The sequence below is a fragment of the Phyllobates terribilis genome, unplaced genomic scaffold (assembly GCF_046119375.1).
Source record: "Phyllobates terribilis strain yellow unplaced genomic scaffold, ASM4611937v1 Scaffold_9__5_contigs__length_417890890, whole genome shotgun sequence".
Taxonomy (NCBI): domain Eukaryota; kingdom Metazoa; phylum Chordata; class Amphibia; order Anura; family Dendrobatidae; genus Phyllobates; species Phyllobates terribilis.
In genome coordinates this window covers 374652642-374676716 of record NW_027362769.1, presented here as the reverse complement: position 1 = coordinate 374676716, position 24075 = coordinate 374652642, and the positions used below count along the sequence as shown (strand labels likewise).

The following is a 24075-nucleotide window of genomic DNA, read 5'->3' as shown; positions in this document are numbered from 1 at the left end:
AACAGTCCGGGAGCAGAGTCTCAGTAGGAGCTCTGCTCCACAAGTAGGGCCTAGTGTCAGAGGCCCAGGAGGGGAGCAGGGAGTAGGCTCCGCTCTGTAGAAGGGATCCTAGGGGGTACGGCGAGTGCAGGAAGGCACCCGTACGCCCCGCATCTGTCAGAAGACAGAGGGATCGTAGGCCGCAAGAAGGGGACCGGCCCCTGGCCCAGTCGTGTACTTCAAGTCTCGGCTGGAAAAAGCGGAGGCTTCTGGCTTCTATAGTCAGTTGCTGAAGCCTCATTCTAATCCCCGTAAGGGTCAAGCAGGTCTGTGAACTCCGATGGACAGGAGGGACTTCAGAGCACCCGAGCGGGATTGAGAGTGGGAAGCGCAGGGCAGGAGGGAGAAAGACCCAGCGTAAAGACAGTCTAGTTAGGAACACGATAAAGTGGGGTTCAGTCCGGTACTCCTAATCTGCCTGAGGAAGTGCTGAACCCCGGCCTGGTGAACGCAGCGCGACGTGGGAGGCTGACACCTGTACAGTGCACCAGTGAAACCCTCATAAGAACTGTGAGTAAAAACTCGGATGACTGCACCGCACTGCCTCCATCCCTTCGTTAATCTGCGCCATCGTTCCCTCTCTGCACTACAACGCCCAGCGCAACCACCATTTTCCTACACTGCCCTGGAGCTTGCTCTACCTGTGGAGAGCCACACCACCCCTGCTGCCGTAACACCAGCTCCAGAGGACTGCTCCGCAGCGGTGGCTCCTTTTGGCTGCAATCCACAGGTGGCGTCACGAACAATTCCAAAAAACCCCCATATAAAAGTACCCCCCTTTTGCACTGACCACCCTGGGTCACGGACCAGGTCAGCCACCGTGATACTCCGCTACCGGCCTACACAGGGGCCCGGCTGCCGAGTACCCCACGGCCCTGGGGGCGCATCACTACTATGATAGGGGCACCCAGCCCCGAGAATTCACAGTAGGCCAGTAAGTGCTGTTACTATCTCCCGTCCGCCATGACAAGTTACAGGCCAACTGGGATGGTCCTTATACCATAGTCGACAAATAGGGTGCAGTCACCTATCAGGTAGCATTCTACACACACCACACCCAATCAAAGGTTATTCATGTTAACCGATTAAAAGCATACCAGGCCTGAGATACATGTGCGATAGCTATATGCTGTCCCCCTCCAGATGCATCAGAACCTGATCCCCTGCTGGACATATTACAGCACACCAAAGAAAATGGAGGGGTGGAGCAAGTCACCTTAGGGGATCATCTCTCCCCTGCCCAATCCAGCCAACTATGGGAGTTATTAGACCAGTATTGTGGGCTCTTCTCTAACCAGCCTGGCCGGACCACTCTGACTGAGCATCGAGTGGACACGATTCGACAGCAGCTGTACCGAGTGGCACCCGAGGTTCAGTAGATGATTCGGAGGGAAGTAGGAGAAATGTTAGAGTTGGGAGTGGTGGTTCCCTCGTGCAGTCCCTGGGCGGCCAGCACAGTCCTTGTTCCAAAAAAGGACCAGAGCACAAGGTTCTGCATAGACTACAGGAGGCTGAACGAGATAACCATCACTGATGCCTACCCCATGCCCCGAATAGATGATCGGTTATCTTATTGCTAATAAGTTGGCAATAAGATGTGTAAATATTAGATAACACTAATTATATATGACCGCAGATATATCAGGAGCTGGAGAGTGAAATTAGCGTTCCTGTCCCAGTTTGTTAATTAGTTGCCAGAACTTGAAACTTGTCTTACAATTATTTCTGACCTGCACTAATTGTATTACGTGGCAACAATTAGACAATATGGAAACCTTTTGTGTATCAAATCCCGGGCTTTAAAGATGTCTGCTTGCCGCAAGTGAATGGAAATCAGAGCGCTCTGGGTGGAAACAATTGTTTCCTGTCACTGACAGCAAACGGAGTTTGTTGCATGTAAGGAAAAACAGAAAGGATATCAATCCTGGGACCGACATAAAGATGCCTGACGTTGGGAAGGTGTCCTGGTGGGTGAGGGTTGAGGGTCGGATCTCAAGATGAGAAGAAGACAGAGCACGAATGACCTGAACAAATGAGAAAACTGCAAGAATATCTAGTACAGCGGAGCCCGCTCCATACAAGGCAGATGCTGTCTGTGTTACACGGCCTGCATCTGCCCCTACCAGCAGCAATCAGAGCTCCGATTGCTGCTACTTAACCATTAACTGCTGCTATCAATCTCTGACAGCGGCATTTAAATGGCACAATCCTGTTGAGACCTCGTGGAATGCCGATGGATTACCGAAGCAGCTGGTGACATCCTGGTATGTCTGTGAAGCTCGCGGCTTGGCGTCATAGGAGACCGTGATTTTTACGATATACTGCAGTAATGAAGTAAACGATCGCAGGTTTAAGTAGCCTTTTAGGACTAAAAAAAAAAAGTACAAAATATTTAAAAGTGTAAAAAAGTTTTAAAAAATATTTAAAAAGAAAAAAAAAAGAAAAAAAATCAGAATTCAGATCACTCCAATTTTCCTTGTTCAAGAATAGAGACATGAAAATAGGCAAATTTGGTTTCATCTCATCCATTAAAGTCCAATCTATGAAAATATTAAATTATTTAACCTATGAGGTAAAGGAAAAAAAAATCAAACCGCCAAAATTCCCATTTACACAAGATACAATTATAAGCGATCAATATATTGTAAGTTCTCCACAATGGTATCAATAAAAACTATATCTCACCACAAACAAAAAAAACAAGCCCTCACATGGATAGAAAACTTAAAAGTTATGGGTCTTGAAAGATGGTGACACAAACCTAATTTTTTTTTTTCCAAAATTCTGAATTTTTTTTTAATTCATTAAAATAAAAAGAAAACTAACATGTTCTACGTCACGTTTCTTGTAGTTTATTTCATCCCCCTTACAATTCTTTTTGCTTTTTTTCGGTACATTTTAAGGGAAAACTACAACTCGTCCCTAAAAAAAAAGCTAAAAAAAATACAAGCTCTCATTAGGCTGTCAACCGAAAAATGAAAAAAATAAATGTTATGTCTTTTGGAAAAAGAGGGAGGAAAAAAAACTATATGGCGAAAAAAAAAACATAAATTGGCTGCGCCATTAAAGGGTTAAACATTGGAGACAACGAAAATAAAACTGTCCTGTTCTTCTGGTATGACGTTGCCCCAGGGTCCTTGTTATTTTTGTTTTATGCTGGATTACCGGAAATGGCAGATTATCAGGTTCTGGATTATCGGAATTATTATATGATACATCAAAATATTGTGGCCAGTGCAACCAATAGCAGCGGTCCTCCTGATTATACATGAGTCTATGGCAAAGAAATGATTATCTATCGTCCTGACCAGTCGCTGACTATTGGTGAATCTGGCGATTTTCCCAACAGAATGTCATGTGACTTGTGTGTGATACAATGTAATATCAATGGAATCAAAGGTAAATATTTGTATCAGGCAGTGACTCCTGCACCTTGATGCCACCTTAACCCATTCATGCCAGGAAGAAGGTGGCATTTGCAATGTATTCAATACAGGAGGAGGGAGGATGATGATGGTCTGAAGAAGGGAGATAAGGAAAATAGAGAGTAACTGTGTTGGGGATGATAAGGAAGAAGAAGATGATGAGAAGGGGAGGAGGAGGAATAAATATACTGTATGGAAGGAGGGAGGAGGTGCCACAGCTCAGGCTGTAATGCCCACACAGCACCATAGACACAGACTGCTAGAACATAGGCACTGAGTGCAAAGGAGAGGAAGGGTCTGCAAGAGGGAGAGAGAGGAGGGGAGGGTGAAGGAAGGACTGACAGGCAGACAGACAGGCAGAGGGATCCTACCAGGGGCAGGGGCTATAGGACAAGGCGAGGAAGCAGGTGCTGAGCAGTGACACTGCAGACATGGAAGGAGCTTCATTTGGAGCTGGAAGAGCAGGAGGAGGATTTGACCCTATAGAATTCCTGAAACAGCCACAGACCATCCTGAGGATAGCATCATGGGTAAGTGAGGACCACCCATTGTCAATGGATGGACCTAATGTAATGTGCATCTGATCTGTACACTGACCATCTGAGCTATGCACTGATATACACTGAGCATCTGAGCTATATACTGAGCATCTGAGCTGTATACTGGGTATCTGAGCTATATACTGATATACATTGGGCATCTGAGCTATACACTGATATACACTGAGCATCTGAGCTATATACTGATATACACTGAGCATCTGAGCTATATACTGAGCATCTGAGCTATATACTGATATACACTGAGCATCTGAGCTGTATACTGATAGTATACATTAAGCATCTGATCCATACACTGGGCATATGAATCTGTCTCCAGTACAATAGGAGGGATCCTGGGCTAGTGAGAGCCATTGTGATGGCCACTTATTATGAGCAGTGCACAGACAATAGACACTCCTGTCTGCCAAGCAAAACAGCGACATGACTGTGTGCCGACTTCAGCCCTTATACAGTTGGCTTATACCGAGGGGATGATGATCAGGCTGCTGGAGTCCCCCCATTCACCTTGTATCTATGAGGGCAGGATCTTCCCCTATTCACCTGTGCTGTGGTATGGGCTGTGCATGTCAATGTACGATCACAGCCTGTGCATCCAGCCCCGCCACTGTGCGTCCAGCCCCTCCACTGTGCATCCAGCCCCACCACTGTGCATCCAGCCCCGCCACTGTGCATACAGCCCCTCCACTGTGCATACAGCCCCTCCACTGTGCATCCAGCCTCGCCACTGTGCATCCAGCCCCTCCACTGTGCATCCAGCCCCGCCACTGTGCGTCCAGCCCCTCCACTGTGCATCCAGCCCCACCACTGTGCATCCAGCCCCTCCACTGTGCATCCAGCCTCGCCACTGTGCATCCAGCCCCGCCACTGTGCATCCAGCCCCTCCACTGTGCATCCAGCCCCGCCACTGTGCATCCAGCCCCGCCACTGTGCATCCAGCCCCTCCACTGTGCATACAGCCCCTCCACTGTGCATCCAGCCCCGCCACTGTGCATCCAGCCCCGCCACTGTGCATCCAGCCCCTCCACTGTGCATCCAGCCCCGCCACTGTGCATCCAGCCCCGCCACTGTGCATACAGCCCCTCCACTGTGCATACAGCCCCTCCACTGTGCATCTAGCCCCGCCACTGTGCATCCAGCCCCACCACTGTGCATCCAGCCCCGCCACTGTGCATCCAGCCCCGCCACTGTGCATCCAGCCCCGCCACTGTGCATACAGCCCCTCCACTGTGCATACAGCCCCTCCACTGTGCATACAGCCCCTCCACTGTGCATCTAGCCCCGCCACTGTGCATCCAGCCCCTCCACTGTGCATCCAGCCCCTCCACTGTGCATCCAGCCCCGCCACTGTGCATCCAGCCCCTCCACTGTGCATCCAGCCCCGCCACTGTGCATCCAGCCCCGCCACTGTGCATCCAGCCCCGCCACTGTGCATCCAGCCCCTCCACTGTGCATCCAGCCCCGCCACTGTGCATCCAGCCCCGCCACTGTGCATACAGCCCCTCCACTGTGCATCCAGCCCCGCCACTGTGCATCCAGCCCCTCCCCTGTGCATCCAGCCCCTCCACTGTGCATCCAGCCCCTCCACTGTGCAACCAGCCCCGCCACTGTGCATCCAGCCCCGCCACTGTGCATCCAGCCCCTCCACTGTGCATCCAGCCCCGCCACTGTACATCCAGCCCCGCCACTGTGCATCCAGCCCCTCCACTGTGCATCCAGCCCCACCACTGTGCATCCAGCCCCGCCACTGTGCATCCAGCCCCTCCACTGTGCATCCAGCCCCGCCACTGTGCATCCATCCCCGCCACTGTGCATCCAGCCCCTCCAACTGTGCATCCAGCCCCTCCACTGTGCATCCAGCCCCTCCACTGTGCATCCAGCCCCGCCACTGTGCATCCAGCCCCGCCACTGTGCATCCAGCCCCTCCACTGTGCATCCAGCCCCACCACTGTGCATCCAGCCCCGCCACTGTGCATCCAGCCCCTCCACTGTGTATCCAGCCCCGCCACTATGGATCTAGCCCCTCCAACTGTGCATCCAGCCCCGCCACTGTGCATCCAGCCCCACCACTGTGCATCCAGCCCCTCCACTGTGCATACAGCCCCGCCACTGTGCATACAGCCCCTCCACTGTGCATACAGCCCTTCCACAGTGCATCCAGCATCTCACTGTGCATCCAGCCCCGCCACTGTGCATCCAGCCCCTCCACTGTGCAGCCAGCCCCTCCACTGTGCATCCAGCCCCTCCATTGTGCATCCAGCCCCTCCACTGTGCAGCCAGCCCCTCCACTGTGCATCCAGCCCCTCCACTGATCCTGCATTGGGGATAGAGAAGCCTGGGAGAAGTATATTTGGGACACTTGGTGTTAAAATTGTAATAACCAGGCTTATGTTGTACCATTACATACTAAGGACATGCTCATATTATGCCATTATATACTAGGGACATGCTTATATTATATCATTATACACTAAGGACATGCTTATATTATACCATTACATGCTAAGAACATGCTCATATTATACCATTACATAAGGGCATGCTTATATTATACCATTATATACTAAGATCATGCTTATATTATACCATTACATGCTAAGAACATGCTCATATTATACCATTACATAAGGACATGCTTATATTATACCATTATACACTAAGGACATGGTCATTACTATACCATTTTATACTAAGGACACAGTTATATTATACTGTATTCTAAGGGAACATTTCTTAGCATAGAATAATGCAATAACATGCTTATGTTATACCATACTATTCTAGGGGCATGCTTTTGAGTTAGCAGTCTATGTGTAAAGGCAGATTTCCGCTATACCATCTTGCATTAAGGATATGCTTATGTTATGCCATGCTATTCAAGAAACACAATCATGATATATCATTCTGTTCTCAGAGAGTGCTTATGTTATACCATTCTGATCTGTGGGCATAATAAACCATTCTTTAATAAGACCATACACCAGGGACATGCTTTTGTTATATCATTCTGTGGTAAGAGCAGACTTCCGCTGTATCGTTAAGGACATGCTTATGTTATACCTTATTGTTCTAGGGATATAATTATTATGTTTTTCTGAGAATGCTTCTGTCCTATGGGTATGTCTATGTCCAATCATAAACCATTTTGTAGGGCATGCTTATGTTATACCGTCCTATAGTAGGGACATGTTTGTATGATGTGATTTCATACTAGGGGTATATTTTTGGCATTGCCCTCCTCGTTACGGGCATGCTCATGTCATATCCTACTGTACAGAGAATAATAAGGGTTAGCAGACATTTTTATTGCCATTGTAACAGCAGAGCTGGATCCTGATCTTACAGAAGGAGGAGATGGGGCTGCGCACAACGCGCGTCGCGTGTATAGTGAGAGGAATCCGGTGTTTTCTAGGTAGTAATTACCATTCTCTGTGGCTTGTTCCAATACACGGTGCTAAATCCGGATTCTGGATCTCCTGAGTCTCTATGGCAGGAGGACATAATAAGCTTTTATTACAAGCCCCCCCCCCCTCCTGCTGAAGGTTATTTCTTTCCTTTCGATTTCACAGTAATTTACTGTAGATCCAGGAATAGATTATTACCCAACCTCCCACATTTCCTGCCACTATTAATTAGCGCATTGATTGATTTGTAAATTATGGATACATGTCATGGAATCAACAGTATGGAAACAACATGTCATGGAATCAAGCTTATACCCCCCAAGGAGTAGACAATATGATGGGGCGGACAGTCTGATCGATTGGGGTGGAATGGAAGAAGATGCAGGAAAATTCAGTTCCAAATTCTCTGCACAGTTAGAATTTTATCATTTATCTGTTTGCAGCCACCACTAGAGGGAGCTCACTGTATAACCAGTATGCAGTGTGCTCCCTCTAGTGGTGGCTGTAGGCAGACAGAATTTTTCCATTTAACACTATGTTTATGTAGTGGATTTGGAGCTGAGAAAATCACAGCCGTGCCCCCGCTGTAATAATATATAAGAAAATCTGTCAACGTAGAATGATGGAAGTTAAAATGACACAATATTAGCAGAGGGATATTATTTCTGCTTTATTGACATTTTTTTTAGTAAATTGTAATTGCCAAGTAATTTTGAAACACCTTTTCTTAAGCTGCTGTTTTCCTCCATTCCTCTGTTATTCCTCTTGGAAAAGTGTGAACAAATAAACGTCTTAACTAAAGAATTCACCCTGCAAATAATGTGTCCCTACCGGGGGCGTAATGAGAGTGCAACTGCGACCGGCCCCATGCGGGAGTGGGGACTGCCGACATCCGAGGACGCACATTCAGCTGAAGTGTATTGCGGCCCATGGACCCTCTGTCTCCCTGCGCTACAATACACTCTGCCGGCCAATCAAATCCGGCAGCTGACGTCGGCGCACCTGACAGGGCACACCTGTGAAGTGAAAACCATTTCCGGTGACTACGTCTTGAAGCTCATCAAGAGAATGCCAAGAGTGTGCAAAGCAGTCATCAAAGCAAAAGGTGGCTACTTTGAAGAACCTAGAATATAAGACATATTTTCAGCTGTTTCACACTTTTTTGTTAAGTATATAATTCCACATGTGTTAATTCATAGTTTTGATGCCTTCAGTGTGAATGTACAATTTTCATAGTCATGAAAATACAGAAAAATCTTTAAATGAGAAGGTGTGTCCAAACTTTTGGTCTGTACTGTATAACTTTTTATTTTAACATTTTTTGCAAAAAGCAGAATGAAAACTTGGAGGTTAAAGTGCAAACTATAATTACATCAGTATTTGTCATTTCGGTCACTGCGTATGCAGAGCGCTGCACCCGATGACAAACTCATCTCCGCTGCTAGGTTTCACATAAGCAGCCACTCAGATGACAGAAGATCAGCAGAGACTGAATGAAGATTGTATTCAATCAAGTCTGGTGCCCAAGGATCCAATACTGTCTTCATTCATTACAAAGAGCTGCTTTTATATTTTTTGATATACCTAATTACTAGGGTTAGGGCTAGTGATTGATTCAGGGTTAGGCTTGAGGTTAGACCTTGGGTTAGGACAAGGGCTTGGCTTAGGGCTACTAAAAGATTAGGATGAGGTTTACTGTAAGGTTTAGGGTCACATTTAGGGCATCTTAGAGCTAGTGATTGGGTTAGGGTTAGGTGTAGGTTTAAGGTTAGGGATAAATAATAACAGCTAATAAAATTGTTACATAGAATTATTATTATTATTAAATATTTATATAGCGCCATTAGGTTCCATGGCGCTTTACATAAATATAATAAAAAAGCAAAAACAAATGTATGACAATGTATAACTTTATTTTTAATAATTTAGCAAAAAGAATAAAAACTTGGGAGGTTAAAATTCAAACTTTAATGACTTCAGTATTTTGCTTAAATGACAATACATGTTCATGGGGTATAAGGGGTACAATACTGAACTGGTGGAGGAAACTCCGGGAGCACTAACAGATCATGGGCTAGGGGGCAAAAAATACTTGACCCGGGCGCTGCCAACCTGCGCTGCACCGCTGTGCTGGGCGAGGCAGAGAGAGCTGCTGCAGTCAGGTGTGAACACAGAGTTGTATTCCTGGTATAGGGATAGAGCTGCTAGGGAGAAGTCCGATGTACATGACATTAAGATGCTGCATGGGGTTGAAAATAATGTTTCCGCTTTTATCATTTTACAATGTTTAAGCAGATTGACTTTTACACCAGGTGTTTTTATTTAATTAATATAGTACTTAAAGGGGAACTCCACCTAGGTTGGTGCTTTCCTCATTTAGGGGCTATAATAATTATTGAGCGGAAGCACCTGTACAGCAGTAATATTTCCCCATGTGTGTTTTGTCATTGGGCGGCACGCTGCGTGCCAGTGGTTTACATGATCTCTTCTCGGCACAAGGAAGTTCAGCATTTCCATATGGAACGTTTGTGATTGTGACAAGTTGCCCCAGACTTGTTTCCCTGGTATGCACGCATGTATCAGCTATGCACTGGATAGGTGATAACAATAAGGAGGTGGTGGTCCCAGTACTGAGGACCCTCATCACTTTACTGCAGTCCTCTACATAGCATAATTGAATGGGATGACAAGGCACTTGCTTAATTGCTCCTTGCCATGGTCCCCTACTCTAGTATTTGGAGGAATGATTGTCCCAGGGGCCGGGCTCACAAGCTCCTTTCTAGTTTATTCAAAAGGTGTTGGATGGAGTTGGGGTCCGGGCTCTGTGATGTTCTTCGACCAAACTCCCCCTCCATGTCTGTATGGAGCTTGTGCACTGGGCTCAGTCTTGGGTTTTCCCCAAACTGTTCCCACAAAACTGGAAGCTACAATTGTCCACAATGTCTTGTGCTGAAGATTAAGATTTCCCTTCACTTGATCTAAGGGACTGAGGCCGCCCCCTGATAACAGCCCATAGCATTATCCTCCTCCACCATCTGTATAGAGCACAATGCAGTCAGGGGGTAACATCCTCCTGGCATCACCAAACCCAGACTCCTCCACCAGACGCAGATAGAGAAGTGTGATCCGTCACTGCACAGAACACGTCTCCTCCAGAGTCCAGAGGTGGCGGCTTTACACCACTGCATCCGACACTCGGCATTGTGCTTGGTGATGTACGGCTGCATGCAGCTGCTCGGCTATGAAGCTCCCGGCAGGGGCGCAGTGTTTGTGCTGATGTTATACCAGAGGAGATCTGGACTCTGCAGTTATGGGGTCAGCAGAGCGTTTGTAACTTTTCTGCCCTCTGCTTCTTAGCACTCAGCCCCCCGCTATGTAACGTTACAGGGTCTCCACTTCATGGCTGAGTTGCTGCGGTTCCTTCCACTTCTCGATAATATCACTCACAGGTGATGGTGGAAGATTCAGGAGGAAGAAATGTCATGAACGGACTTGCTACCCCGGTGGCTCCTATTACAGGGAGGTATTAGGGAGCTCCGCACCACCGGCCGTTCTGTCACATGTTAGGAAAGGCAAACTTCATGGCGGGGGGCCGGAGGTTATACACCGGGGGACAGAGGGGCCGGAGGTTATACACCGGGATGGGGTGGGGGGGTAGAGGTGCCAGATGTTATACACCGAGGGGGGCTGAGGGGCCGGATGTTATACACCGGGAGGGCGAGGGGCTGGATGTTATACACCGGGAGCACGAGGGGCTGGATGTTATACACCAAGGGGAGAGGTGCCGGATGTTATACACCGAAGGGGCGAGGGGCCGGATGTTATACAAGGGGGGCGAGTGGCCAGATGTTATACACCGGGGGTGCGAGGTGCCGAATGTTATACACCGGGGGAGGGGGAGGGACCGGATGATATACCCTGGGAGGTGAGAGGCCGGATGTTATACACCTGGGGGCGAGGGGCTAGATGTTATACACTGCGGGGTGAGGGGCTGGAGGTTATACAATAAGGCTAAATAAGAAACCTGAATTAGATGTATGTCCTATTATATTTCTCCATACAGTGTATATTCCTGTGGACGGTCTGTGTGTGCCAGTAGGGTAGTATTTTGCTCCTACGCCGTGCGGAGACCTTATAGGCGTGTAGTCGTAGTGGGCATAGACGGCTCCGGTCAGATGTACCCCATGGGCTTTTGGCTGATTGATTTGTTAAGACCTTGGTTTTTATTAATCCAAGGTCATTTGAATGTCATCACTGGAGCACGTCATCCATCGTCCAATATCTATACCTGATCATTCAGTATCGGATGATGTTATTAAAGGCTTCTGTGTAATAATGTGCATGTACAGGGGAAGACGCTGAGGACACATCTGGTTCTGCGTCATGGAGGTGTGATTTTCCGGCAGCCTGTGCGTATGATAACGCTGCCTTTATTTCAGGCAACACCTCGCCGTCTTCCTGGAAACAGGAGTGGAGTGAGCTGCTGGTGGCGGCGTGCTGTGTGACCGTGACATCAGGGAATGTCACCGGCCGCCTATTGGTGCATAGTAATGAGAATCCCATACTACAGCCGCCGGGATGATGGAGGCAGGAGGCAAATCCTCCAACACCAGCGCTGCCGCTCCGCAAAGCACAGAATCAGTTGTAATAGCAAAGAGCCGGTGTACGGGTGATGAATATCCGCCGCCATTACAGTTCCCACAGGGGAGGTCAGCCGGATACTCCAAGGACCTGACTGATATCGCCTGGTTATATAGCGAAATAGGAAAGGAAACATATCCGTATATAACCCCTTCATGGCGCAAGCAATTTTTGTTTTTTCGCTTTTGTTCATTTCCTCCTCTTTTTCCAAGAGCCATCACTTTTTTTTTTATTTCTCAGCCCATATAGCCATTTCAGGGTTTGCTGTTTGCGGGATGAATTGTAGTTTTGATTCACCTTACCATATAATTTATTGAGAAATGGGGAAAAACAAAATTCTATGTGCGGTGAAAGGGTTAAAAAAAAACCACAATTTCATCACTGTTTTTTTTAGATTTTGTTCATTGTACAGTAAAAACGACCTGGCAACATGATTCTCTGGATCATTGCGATTACGGCAATACCAAAATTGTATAATTTATTTTTAGTGTTTTTGTGGCATGAAAAATTTCTGAACTTTGTAAAAAAGTGAGTATATTACACACTGTCAGGATTGGCTACAGGGCTTCATTTTATAATTAAAGGGCTTGTCCAGGTTTGAGATGAAAGACCACAGACTGCAGGCTTCTGAATTCTCATAGCGCGTGCACTGCACACTTTTAGGATTCTCCCTTGCCGGTGGCTAGAGTGGACGATCATGTGAGCACAAGTATGCAATTTGACATTCCCACTAGACGTGTCCTGCCTCGCTCATTTCATTTTCATTGAGTGAGGCCACGCATGTCTAGTCAGCACATGATCGCATGTATGCAAATAGCATACTTGCAGTTTCGTGACCTCCCACTCTCAATGCCGACACCAGAGAATCCTGACAGTGTGCAGTGCGCGCTGTGAAACTTCAGAAGTATGCAGTCTCATCACAAACTTTAATTCTCATAACCTAAATAAAATCATAGTAACCTTTAACTTGGTCAGAGGGCACAACACTTTATTAACATAGCCATGTATCACTTAATCTTACAAGTTATGGATTGGTACATGTGTGCAGGATCAGAACCAGTAACAGCACAAGAATCCAGAACCACCAGCAGTACAGAAATACATCCCTAGAACCTGGCCCGGCGTCAGCACCTGGCGCACCAGGGCTAGTGCCGTGGCCCTGAGCAGGTGGGGGGCCCACTCGCTGTCAGGCACCCCGACACGCTATGGGACCCGTGAGCAGAGGAGAGCGGTGCCATCACCCGCCCCCCCCCCCCCCCGCCCCGCTTGCTCAGGGCCACGGCACAAAACTTACCTCTTCCTGTGCCTCACCAGCAGGTCCGGTGTCTTCCGTGGCTGCTGCACTGTGACGTCTCAGGTCAGAGGGCGCAATGACGTCTTTCCACAGCACCCTCTACTGTGCAGTCACAGCGCAGAGCGGGAAGACGGCGGCGCGGCTGAGGATTCCGAAGCAGCGGCAGCAATGAGAGCAGCGGGAGCAGGTGAGGTGAGTATTTGATTTTTTTTTTATGTATGGAGGCATGGGGCACCTGCATGGGGCATTATATGGGGGCTCCTGCATGGGGCATTATATGGGGGCACCTGCATGGGGCATTATATGGGGCACCTGCATGGGGCATTATATGGGGCATTATATGGGGGCACCTGCATGGGGCATTATATGGGGGCCCAGCCTGCATGGGGCATTATATGGGGGCCCAGCCTGCATGGGGCATTATATGGGGGCCCAGCCTGCATGGGGCATTAATTGGGGTCAGTATTTTGTATGGAGCATTATATGGGGGCCAGTATTCTGTATGGAGCATTATATGGGGGCCAGTATTCTGTATGGAGCATTAAATAGGGGCCAGTACTCTGTATGGAGCATTATATGGGGGCCAGTATTCTGTATGGAGCATTATATGGAAGCCAGTATTCTGTATGGAGCATTATATGGAAGCCAGTATTCTGTATGGAGCATTATATGGGGGCCGGTATTCTGTATGGACCATTATATTGGCTCATTATTCTGTATGGAGCATTATATGGGGGCCAGTATTCTGTATGGAGCATTATATACATGTAAAGTGCCATGGAATAAATGGCCCTATAATAAAAAAAAATAATAATAATAATTATATGGGAGCCAGTATTCTGTATGGAACATTATATGGGGGCCATTATTCTGTACGGACCATTATAATGGCTCACTATTCTGTATGGGGCCCAGTATTCTGTATGGAGCATTATATGGGGGCCAGTATTCTGTATGGGTATCTGTACATCATGAATCGTGGTATGTGTTAAAGGGGCCCACTGAGACTCTTTCGCCCAGGGCTCACAAAAACCTGGAGCTGGCCCTGACTAGAACCACCAGCAGTACAGAAATTTATCTTCAGAACCACTAACAGTACAGAAATACATCACCAGAACCACCAGAAGTACAGAAATTCATTGTCAGAACCACTAACAGTACAGAAATACATCACCAGAACCACCAGAAGTACAGAAATTTATCATCAGAGCCACTAGCAGTACAAAAATTAATCATCAGAACCACCAGCAGTACAGAAATACATCCATATAACCCCCATCAGTACAGAAACACAGCATCAAAACCCTCATCAGAACAGGAATACATCACCATGACCACCATGGTACATCAATTGTAATGTCAGGTCAAACCAATATACATTTGTATCGCATGAACCTACAACTTTCAGTACATCCTTAACAATGGTAAGGAGATACTGGGAGTTGTCCATAAAAGTCTTCATCTGACTACGGACCATACAGGAACCACAGTACTGATGAGAATTAGTCAGTATCTCAAAAAACATTTACATCCAGGTACTTTATGGATGACGTTGTCTCCTATTGGAGTCACTTCCGTTCTTTTCTTCATCTTGTCCAAACGCCATGATGACTATTCACAGCCACAGCTCGTCTCTGCAGACTTCCATCTTCTCCTGTCTTGTGCAGCACATCTCCACACGATACCCTTAAAAATAGCAGTGTCATTATAATGCTCCTGAATAAAAATATCTGTTCTACGCTGTGCGCCTGAATAAATAATTGCCCCTCACTATACCTCTCCCTCCTCAAACTATCTCCTCTCACATCCCCCCTAGTAACCATACTGTCTTCTCAAATATTTACCCCCTTGCTCTCCATACTGCCTCCTCACACTTCCCCCTACTCCCCATACTGTGTCTGCACTCATTTCATCACCCTCGCTCCCTATACTGTGTCCGCATACATTCTTCCCCTTGTTCCTCATACTGTGTCCACATACATTCCCCCCCTTGCTCATCATACTGTGTCCACACCCATCCCCCCACTCACCATACTGTATCTGCACCCATCCCCCCCTTGCTCCTCATACTGTGTCTGCACCCATCCCTTCCCTTGTTCTCCATACTGTATCTGCACTTTCCCCCCACTCACCATACTGTGTCTGCACCCATCCCTTCCCTCGTTCCCAGTACCTCGCTTCCCATACTGTGTCCGCATAAATTCCCCCCTCACTCATACTGTCCACACCCATCCCCCCACTCACTATACTGTGTCTCCACCCATGGCCCCCTCATACTGTTTCCTCATACATGCCCTCCCCCATGTGTCCCCTTGCTCCTCAAACTGTGTACTCAAATTTCTCCCGCTCCCCCCCAATCTCCATATTGTGTTTGCACCCATCCCTTCCTCGCTCCCAAAACTATGTCCTCAAAACTTATTTCTTCCCTCCCGACCCCCGTTACAATAAATATTTTGTGTATTCAGCTCCACGGTAGCACTTACCACTAATGTTGTTAGCGTCGCCGTCGAGTGACATCAGCAGCCTGATCACGCTGCTGACGTCGTCCTGACCCGACGGCCAGGGCTTCCATTGTACTCGTGTCTGAAAAACAAGAGTACAATTGATCACTGGCAGACGGTGCACTGCACCTTATCTGAACCGGCTGTCAGTTTAACAGTCGGCTCAGAGAACAGCCAACTCCCAGTCCACGGGCGGCAAAATGCAGCTTTCGGGGAGACTAGCTGCATCAAGCCGCCTGACGGGGCTCCCCTGCTGGCTGCACCCTGGGCAGATGCCACGCCTGCCCTCCCCTAGGAATGTGCAAAATACAATTGTAGGAAATATGGTTTTAGGCCTAAATGGTGTTTAACCCTCTTAATGTAAACAAGAATGTGGCAACCAATCACAGCGCAGCTTTAATTTACCTAGACCAGTTTAAAAAATGAAAGCTGAACTGTGATTGGATGCTAAGAGCATTAAAGACAGTTGTTTTGTTGACATTTTGGGAAATTGAGGCCTGCAGTCTATCGTAGTCTCCTTATGCTTCTTGGTGCCCCAAAAGCAACATAAAACTGATCCATGTAGCATAGAGAGGCCGTTTACTGTATAGCAGATAACACTTCCTGTGACAACTTCCGGACACGTAGCTTCGTCAGCTTAAAGGGTGGTCACCCTGACAACTAGTTGCTTAGCAACAGGACTGATTTAATCTACAGAAAACATTAAAATTTAGTTACAAATGGATTTCATGTAAATTTTATGTGTGTAGATGCTCCGTTTCAAAGTCGTTGTGCTGTTGTTTAGCAACAGCTGGCACTGCGGGTGGGTGACACCGCCGCCAGGGCTCAGCGTAGAGATGCAGTGATGTCAGTAGAAGCTGGTGGCACATATTGGTATCAGGACTTCTGCTTCTGGCTGCTGAAAATCAGAAAATGGTGGCCGAGTCACAGCACTTGATAAATGAGTTAAGAGTTTAAGGAAAGGGGAAAGTTTCCAAAAAGGGATTTTGCAGTTGTCGGGCCCCATTACAAAATCTGTAAGGGTATGTACCCACGATGCAGATTTGAAGCAGAAATTTCCTGAGCGTTTTTGTCTCTCCTTGCCAGAAAAAACACAACGCGTTTTTTGAAGCGTTTTTGAGCATCAGTGAATGATTTTTGGAGCTATAAAGTTGGTGGGACATTGCTTAAGCCCTTGGATTACCATAGAACTGGGGTGAGTATGATGGTTCATTTAAATAATTAAAGAATGGGTGTGTTGTATTTCAAATAAAGTGTTTACACTGTGTCTGTGTGTTTCTTTACTTTGGTCATGAAAAGGTCTGATTGACACCTTGACATCACCAAACAAAAGAGCTGGGTGTCAGCTAGTCCCATTCACCCAATCTTCATTAGCATTTATATTCACGTAATTTATGCGACTGCTGTGAGCTTTTTTTTGTAGCCTGGGAATGTGCCACTAGGCAAACATTTTCCCTGGCCATAATTAACATCTCCAGCTGGTTCATCAGCCACTACATCCCCCGTTCATCACTCAGCAGTGCTTTGGACACAACGTATTTATGTTGCATCCAAAACACAGAGTTATAATGCCGCACTTTTGTTGTCGGTAAATGTGAATCCATTGCATATAATGACACTTAAATCGGTCAAAATCTGCAGCGGAGACTAGCGTGTCCGCTACAGAAATTGACATGCTGCATGTGAGTTTGGGTACGTGGCCACGGTCAGGAGCCGCTGCAGGTTTGACGCTGCGTGTTTATACAGCATCAAACCCGCAGCGTCCAGATGTTACAGCATAGTGGATAGGGTTTCTAGAAATCCCATGTCCATATGTGTGCATCAGAGGCTGCGAATCACCCGCGGACACTGACATGTGGCGCGTCTTTTAGGACGCAACATATCAAATTCTCTTGTGCAGTCGTTAGTCTCCGCAACAAAAAATTTGATCACTAGAATGTATTGAATGCGGTAAATCCACATGGTTCAGCGAACACATGCGGATTTACCTGCATTCAATAGAATGCAGCATTTTGGACACAGCAAAAATTTGTGTCCAAAGCACTGCTACGGCTGAATTATGGGCACAAAGCCTAAAATTAAAAAAAACATTGGCATGGGCTCCCACATCATTTTTATAACCAGCAAAGGGAAAGCCGACCGCTGGGGGATGATATTATTAGCCGTGGAAGGGGCCATTAGCCAACAACGTTCCCTGGCTATTAATATCAGCCCACAGCTGTTTGTTTAGCCTTTACTGGCTAGATTACAGGGAGACCCCAGAAAAAAATTGATGTGGGGTCCCCCTATAAAATCCAGCCAGCAAATGCTAAACTAGACAGCTGCGGGCTGATATTAATAGCCATGGAAGGGGCCATGAATACTAGTCCCCTCCGCGGCTATTAATATCACACCTGAGCGGTCCCAGATGCGTAAAATCTGGCGCTTAGCCTCGTTCTTCCTCACTGCCCTGTAGCGGTGGCAGGGGGTAATGGGGTTGGGGTTCACGTCAGCCTTGTATTGGCGGCTGACGTGAAGCCCAGGTTAGTAATGGAGAGGCGTCTATAAGATGCCCCCATTACTAACCTCGTAGTAAAATGGTTGGCGGATTTTCAATAAAAGACACTGCCAGAATACAGTATTTTAATGAAATAAAACACACATGGTTCTACAATTTTTTTTATTACATGCCTCCGCGAAGCCCTCGATCACCTGAAAAAAAACGTAAAAAAACAAACAACCATGTTCCTCACCTGTCCATCGTCAACAACCTAATCCACAATCACGACTGTCCCACAACGATCCGGATCATTTCTACAGCTGTGACATCAACCATCACTGATGTCATAGCTGTAGAATACAGCACTGTATACTGACGGGTGTAAAATCACCCCCTGTCCAGTATACAGTGCTGCAGGGGGTCACTGGGGTTCATCAGCTGAAGATCAGCTGCTGAACCCCGGTGAGCTAGAGACCGTGGGAATCTTCTTGTGAAGGTTCCAACAGTAAGCATCAGCTGATCAGTCATGAGACCGATCAGCTGATTACCGGCTTCAGCAATCAGCTGATGGTCACGTGACCATCAGCTGATTGCTGCCGGTACTGATCACCTGATGGTCACGCAACCATTAGGTGATCGCTGACTTCACCGATCAGCTGATGGTCGCGTGACCATCAGGTGATCAGTGACGTCACCGCAGACCCTGGAAGCAAGTGTGCAGCGAGCCTCCAACGGGACAGCATCTCCCAGGAGGACACAGGGGGCCGCCGGAGAGGTATGAAGGTTTATTTTAAATTTTTACTTTTTTATTCTTTTTTCACACTGCTGCAGGCTGCTGCTTCTCCCATCCACGTTGCTCTCTCTGTTAGCAGCCAGAACAGTGGTCGGATGAGAGAAGTAGCAGCCTCCTCTCCAACCCGGGTACCAGCCGTGGCGCGATTTTGCGCCTATTGATTACATTGAAATGCAGCAAATCCGCATGTATAGATATTATACATGCGGGTTTGCTGCGATTCAATGCAAGTCAATGGGTGTGATTTTGCCACGAAATTGCGCCTGAATTGATTGTGCTGCGGTTTGTGTCGCAATGATAATCCGCAGCGGAAATTTCCGCATCATGTTCACAGCACATGCGGATTATCATTGTTATACATGGCAGACCTATTACCAAGCGATTATAATGCAGAAACGCATTAAAACCGCATTGTGTGCACTCAGCCTAACAGTCCCTACCACGTACTGTTCACATAATTGTCAACAGTCCCGATTTTACCACTATAGCTCTGCTGTCTAAGTTGCAACTGAGGTGTGGTTTATGCTAACACCACACAATAGTAGGTGCTTAACCCCTTAAGCCCCGCGGGTGGTTTGCACGTTAATGACCGGGCCAATTTTTACAATTCTGACCACTGTCACTTTATGAGGTAATTACTCTGGAACGCTTCAACGGATCTCTCTGATTCTGAGATTGTTTTTTCGTGACATATTGTACTTCATGATTGTGGAAAAATTTCTTTGATATCACTTGCGTTTATTTGTGAAAAAAATGGAAATTTGGCGAAAATTTTGCGATTTTCAAAATTTGAATTTTTAAGCCCTGAAATCAGAGCGATATGTCACACAAAAGAGTTAATAAATAACATTTCCCACATGTCTACTTTACATCAGCACAATTTTGGAACCAAAATTTTTTTTTGTTAGGGAGCTGTAAGGGTTAAAAGTTGACCAGCGATTTCTCATTTTTCCAACAAAATTTATAAAACTATTTTTTTAGGGACCACATCACATTTGAAGTCACTTTGAGAGGTCTTTATGACAGAAAATACCCAAAAGTGACACCATTCTAAAAACTGCACCCCTCAAGGTGCTCAAAACCACATTCAAGAACTTTATTAACCCTTCAGGTGCTTCACAGGAATTTTTTGAATGTGGAAGAAAAAAATGAACATTTAACTTTTTTCACAAAAATGTTACTTTAGACCCAATTTTTTTTATTTTCACATGGGTAACAAGAAAAAATGGACCCCAAAATTTGTTGTGCAATTTCCCCTGGGCACGCAGATACCCAATATTTTGGGAAGAAACACTGTTTGGGCGCACGGCAGGGCTCGGAAGGGAAGGAGCGCCATTTGACTTTTTGATTGTAAAATTTGCTTGAATAATTAGCGGACACCATGTTCTGTTTGGAGAGCCCCTGTGTGCCCAAACTTTGGAGCTCCCCCACATGTGACCCCATTTTGGAAACTAGACCCCCCAAGGCACCTTTCTAGATGCATAGTGAGCACTTGGAACCCCCAGGTGCTTCACAAATTGATTCGTAATAATGAAAAAGTGAAAAAAAAACACTTTTTCATTTTTACGAATCAATTTGTGAAGCACCTAGGGGTTCCAAGTGCTCACTATGCATCTAGATAGGTGCCTTGGGGGGTCTAGTTTCCAAAATGGGGTTACTTGTGCGGGAGCTCCAATGTTTGGGCACACAGGGACTCTCTAAATGCAACATGGTATCCGCTAACAAATTGAATGGAAAATCGGCTCAAATTGTTAGCGGACACCACATTGCGTTTGGAGATCCCCTCTGTGCCCAAACTTTGGAGCTCCCCCACAAGTGACCCCATTTTGGAAACTAGACCCCCCAAGGCACCTTTCTAGATGCATAGTGAGCACTTGGAACCCCCAGGTGCTTCACAAATTGATTCGTAAAAATGAAAAAGTGAAAAAAAAAAACACTTTTTCATTTTGACGAATCAATTTGTGAAGCACCTAGGGGTTCCAAGTGCTCACTATGCATCTAGATAGGTGCCTTGGGGGGTCTAGTTTCCAAAATGGGGTCACTTGTGGGGGAGCTCCAATGTTTGGGCACACAGGGACTCTCTAAATGCAACATGGTATCCGCTAACAAATTGAATGGAAAATCGGCTCAAATTGTTAGCGGACACCACATTGCGTTTGGAGAGCCCCTCTGTGCCCAAACTTTGGAGCTCCCCCACAAGTGACCCCATTTTGGAAACTAGACCCCCCAAGGCACCTTTCTAGATGCATAGTGAGCACTTGGAACCCCCAGGTGCTTCACAAATTGATTCGTAATAATGAAAAAGTGAAAAAAAAAACACTTTTTCATTTTTATGAATCAATTTGTGAAGCACCTGGGGTTCCAAGTGCTCACTATGCATCTAGATAGGTGCCTTGGGGGGTCTAGTTTCCAAAATGGGGTCACTTGTGGGGGAGCTCCAATGTTTGGGCACACAGGGACTCTCCAAATGCAACATGATATCCGCTAACAATTTGAGCCGACAATTTGTTAGTGGATATCATGTTGCATTTGGAGAGTCCCTGTGTGCCCAAACATTGGAGCTCCCCCACAAGTGACCCCATTTTGGAAACTAGACCCCCCAAGGCACCTTTCTAGATGCATAGTGAGCACTTGGAACCCCAGGTGCTTCACAAATTGATTCATAAAAATGAAAAAGTGTTTTTTTTTTCACTTTTTCATTTTTACGAATCAATTTGTGAAGCACCTGGGGGTTCCAAGTGCTTACTATGCATCTAGATAGGTGCCTTGGGGGGTCTAGTTTCCAAAATGGGGTCACTTGTGGGGGAGCTCCAATGTTTGGGCACACAGGGGCTCTCCAAACGCAACATGGCGTCCGCTAACAATTTGAGCCGATTTTCCATTCAATTTGTTAGCGGACACCATGTCGCGTTTGGAGAGCCCGTGATGTGCCTAAACAGTGGAGCTCCCCCACAAGTGTCCCCATTTTGGAAACTATACCCCTCAAGGATTTTATTAAGGTGTATAGTGAACATTTTGAACCCAGAGGTACGGCACAGAATTTGTTTACATTAGGTCATCATATTGAATAAGTTGTCATTATTCTTGAGCGCAAGTGCTCGCTACTTGAGTTTGCATCGGGTACTCAGGTATGCACCATGTACAGCGTGTGCTTGAGTGACATGCTCGAGTCCCTGCTCCGCATGTTTCACGGTTATTAGGCACCCAAAAAAAAACATGCGGGGATCGCTCGTGCATGGCAGGCAATCCCCGTAAAGTTTTTTGGCCGCGAAGCATATGGGGCAGAGACTCGAGCATGTCACTCAAATACCCACGATACTCAATGCATACCAGAGCACCCGATGCAAACTCAAGTAGCGAGCACTTGCTCTCAACACTAGTCACCATATCGTCATCTTTTTTTCTTACTTTTGAAAAAAATCCCAACCCCAGCCCTAGCCCTAGCACAACCCTAGCCCTAGCACAACCCTAGCCCCAGCACAACCCTAGCCCCAGCACAACCCTAGCCCCAGCACAACCCTAGCCCCAGCACAACCCTAGCCCCAGCACAACCCTAGCCCCAGCACAACCCTAGCCCCAAACCCAGCCCTAACCCTAGCCCAATCCTAACCCAAGAGTTTATTTTTGACGCCGTTCCTTGTGCGGTATAAGTGATTAGACGACTTTATTCTTCGGGTCGGTGTGATTACAGCAATGCCAGAATCATATGGGGTTTTTATGACTGACAGCTGTCACACACTAAAAGACGCATTTTTTGTAAAATCTAGTTTTTGCATCGCCATATTTTGAGAGCTATAATTTTTCCAGATTTTGGCAGACAGTCATGTGACGGCTCGTTTTTTGCGGGATGACTTGACGTTGTTATTGGTGCCATTTTCAGGCATGTGACATTTTTTGATCGCTTTCTATTCCGATTTTTGGGAGGCAGAATAAACAAAAACCAACAATTCAGGAATTGTTTTTTTTTTTTTTTTTTTTTATTCTGTTCTGCGTGTGGTAAAATTGATGAGGTAGCTTTATTCTTCGGGTCAGTACGTTTACAGCGGTACCACATTTGTATAATTTTTCTATGTTTTGGCGCTTATACACAATAAAAGCTATTTTATAGAAAAAAATATTTTTTAGCATCGCTTTATTCTGAGAGCTGAAACTTTTTTATTTTTCGGCTGATGGAGCTGTATGGCGGCTTGTTTTTTGTGGGACGAGATGACGTTTTCAGCGGTATCATTTTTATTTATATGCGTCTTTTTGATCGCGTGTTATTCCACTTTTTGTTTGGCGGTATGGTGATAAAGCATTGTTTTTTGCTGCGTTTTTTTTTTTTTTTTTTTTTACCGTGTTCACTGAAGGGGTTAACTAGTGGGACAGTTTTATAGGTCAGGCTGTTCCGGACGCGGCGATACCAAATATGTGTACTTTTATTGTTTTTTTTTTATTTTTTTTATAATAATATTTATTGATGGGTACATTATATTTTTATTTTTGGTGTATTATTTTTTTTATTTTTTTATAATATTTTTGCACATTTTTTTTTTTTTTTTTTTTCCACTTTCAGACAGTTTGTACACCTTATTACTTTGTCCCACTCTGGGACTTTCACTTTTTTTTTTCTGATCGCCTGCATGGCATAGGAATGGAGCACCATCCCTATGCCATGCAGGCTGTCAGAAGTGCACAGTGTTAAGATTGCTTGGAGATGCACTGCGCATGTCCAAGCAATCTTCCTGCTCTCTGGTGACCCGGATGTTGTCATGACGACATCGGGTCGTCATGGCAACACCCGGGAAGCCGCTGCAGTCTGCGCTGGAAGCCGGAAGAGGAGGTGAGTATCGCCGATCACCTCCCCTTGCCCCCGCAATGCCGCGATCGATTTCGATCGACTTCGATCGCAGCATAGCGGGGGTTAATGTGCTGGGAGCGGTGCAGGACCGTGACAATC

The 24075-nt window shown here is 46.5% G+C and overlaps 1 protein-coding gene across 1 annotated transcript in view; it reads left to right on the top strand.

The window, feature by feature from the left end:
* The first annotated feature begins 3458 nt into the window (after nucleotides 1-3458).
* SYNGR3 (synaptogyrin 3) overlaps nucleotides 3459-24075 on the top strand; it is a 57362-nt gene continuing 36745 nt past the window's right edge. Inside the window, exon 1 of the mRNA XM_073648399.1 lies at nucleotides 3459-3994. Coding sequence (XP_073504500.1) covers nucleotides 3896-3994 — 99 coding nt within the window. The 5' untranslated portion in view covers nucleotides 3459-3895. The remainder of the gene's footprint in view (nucleotides 3995-24075) is intronic.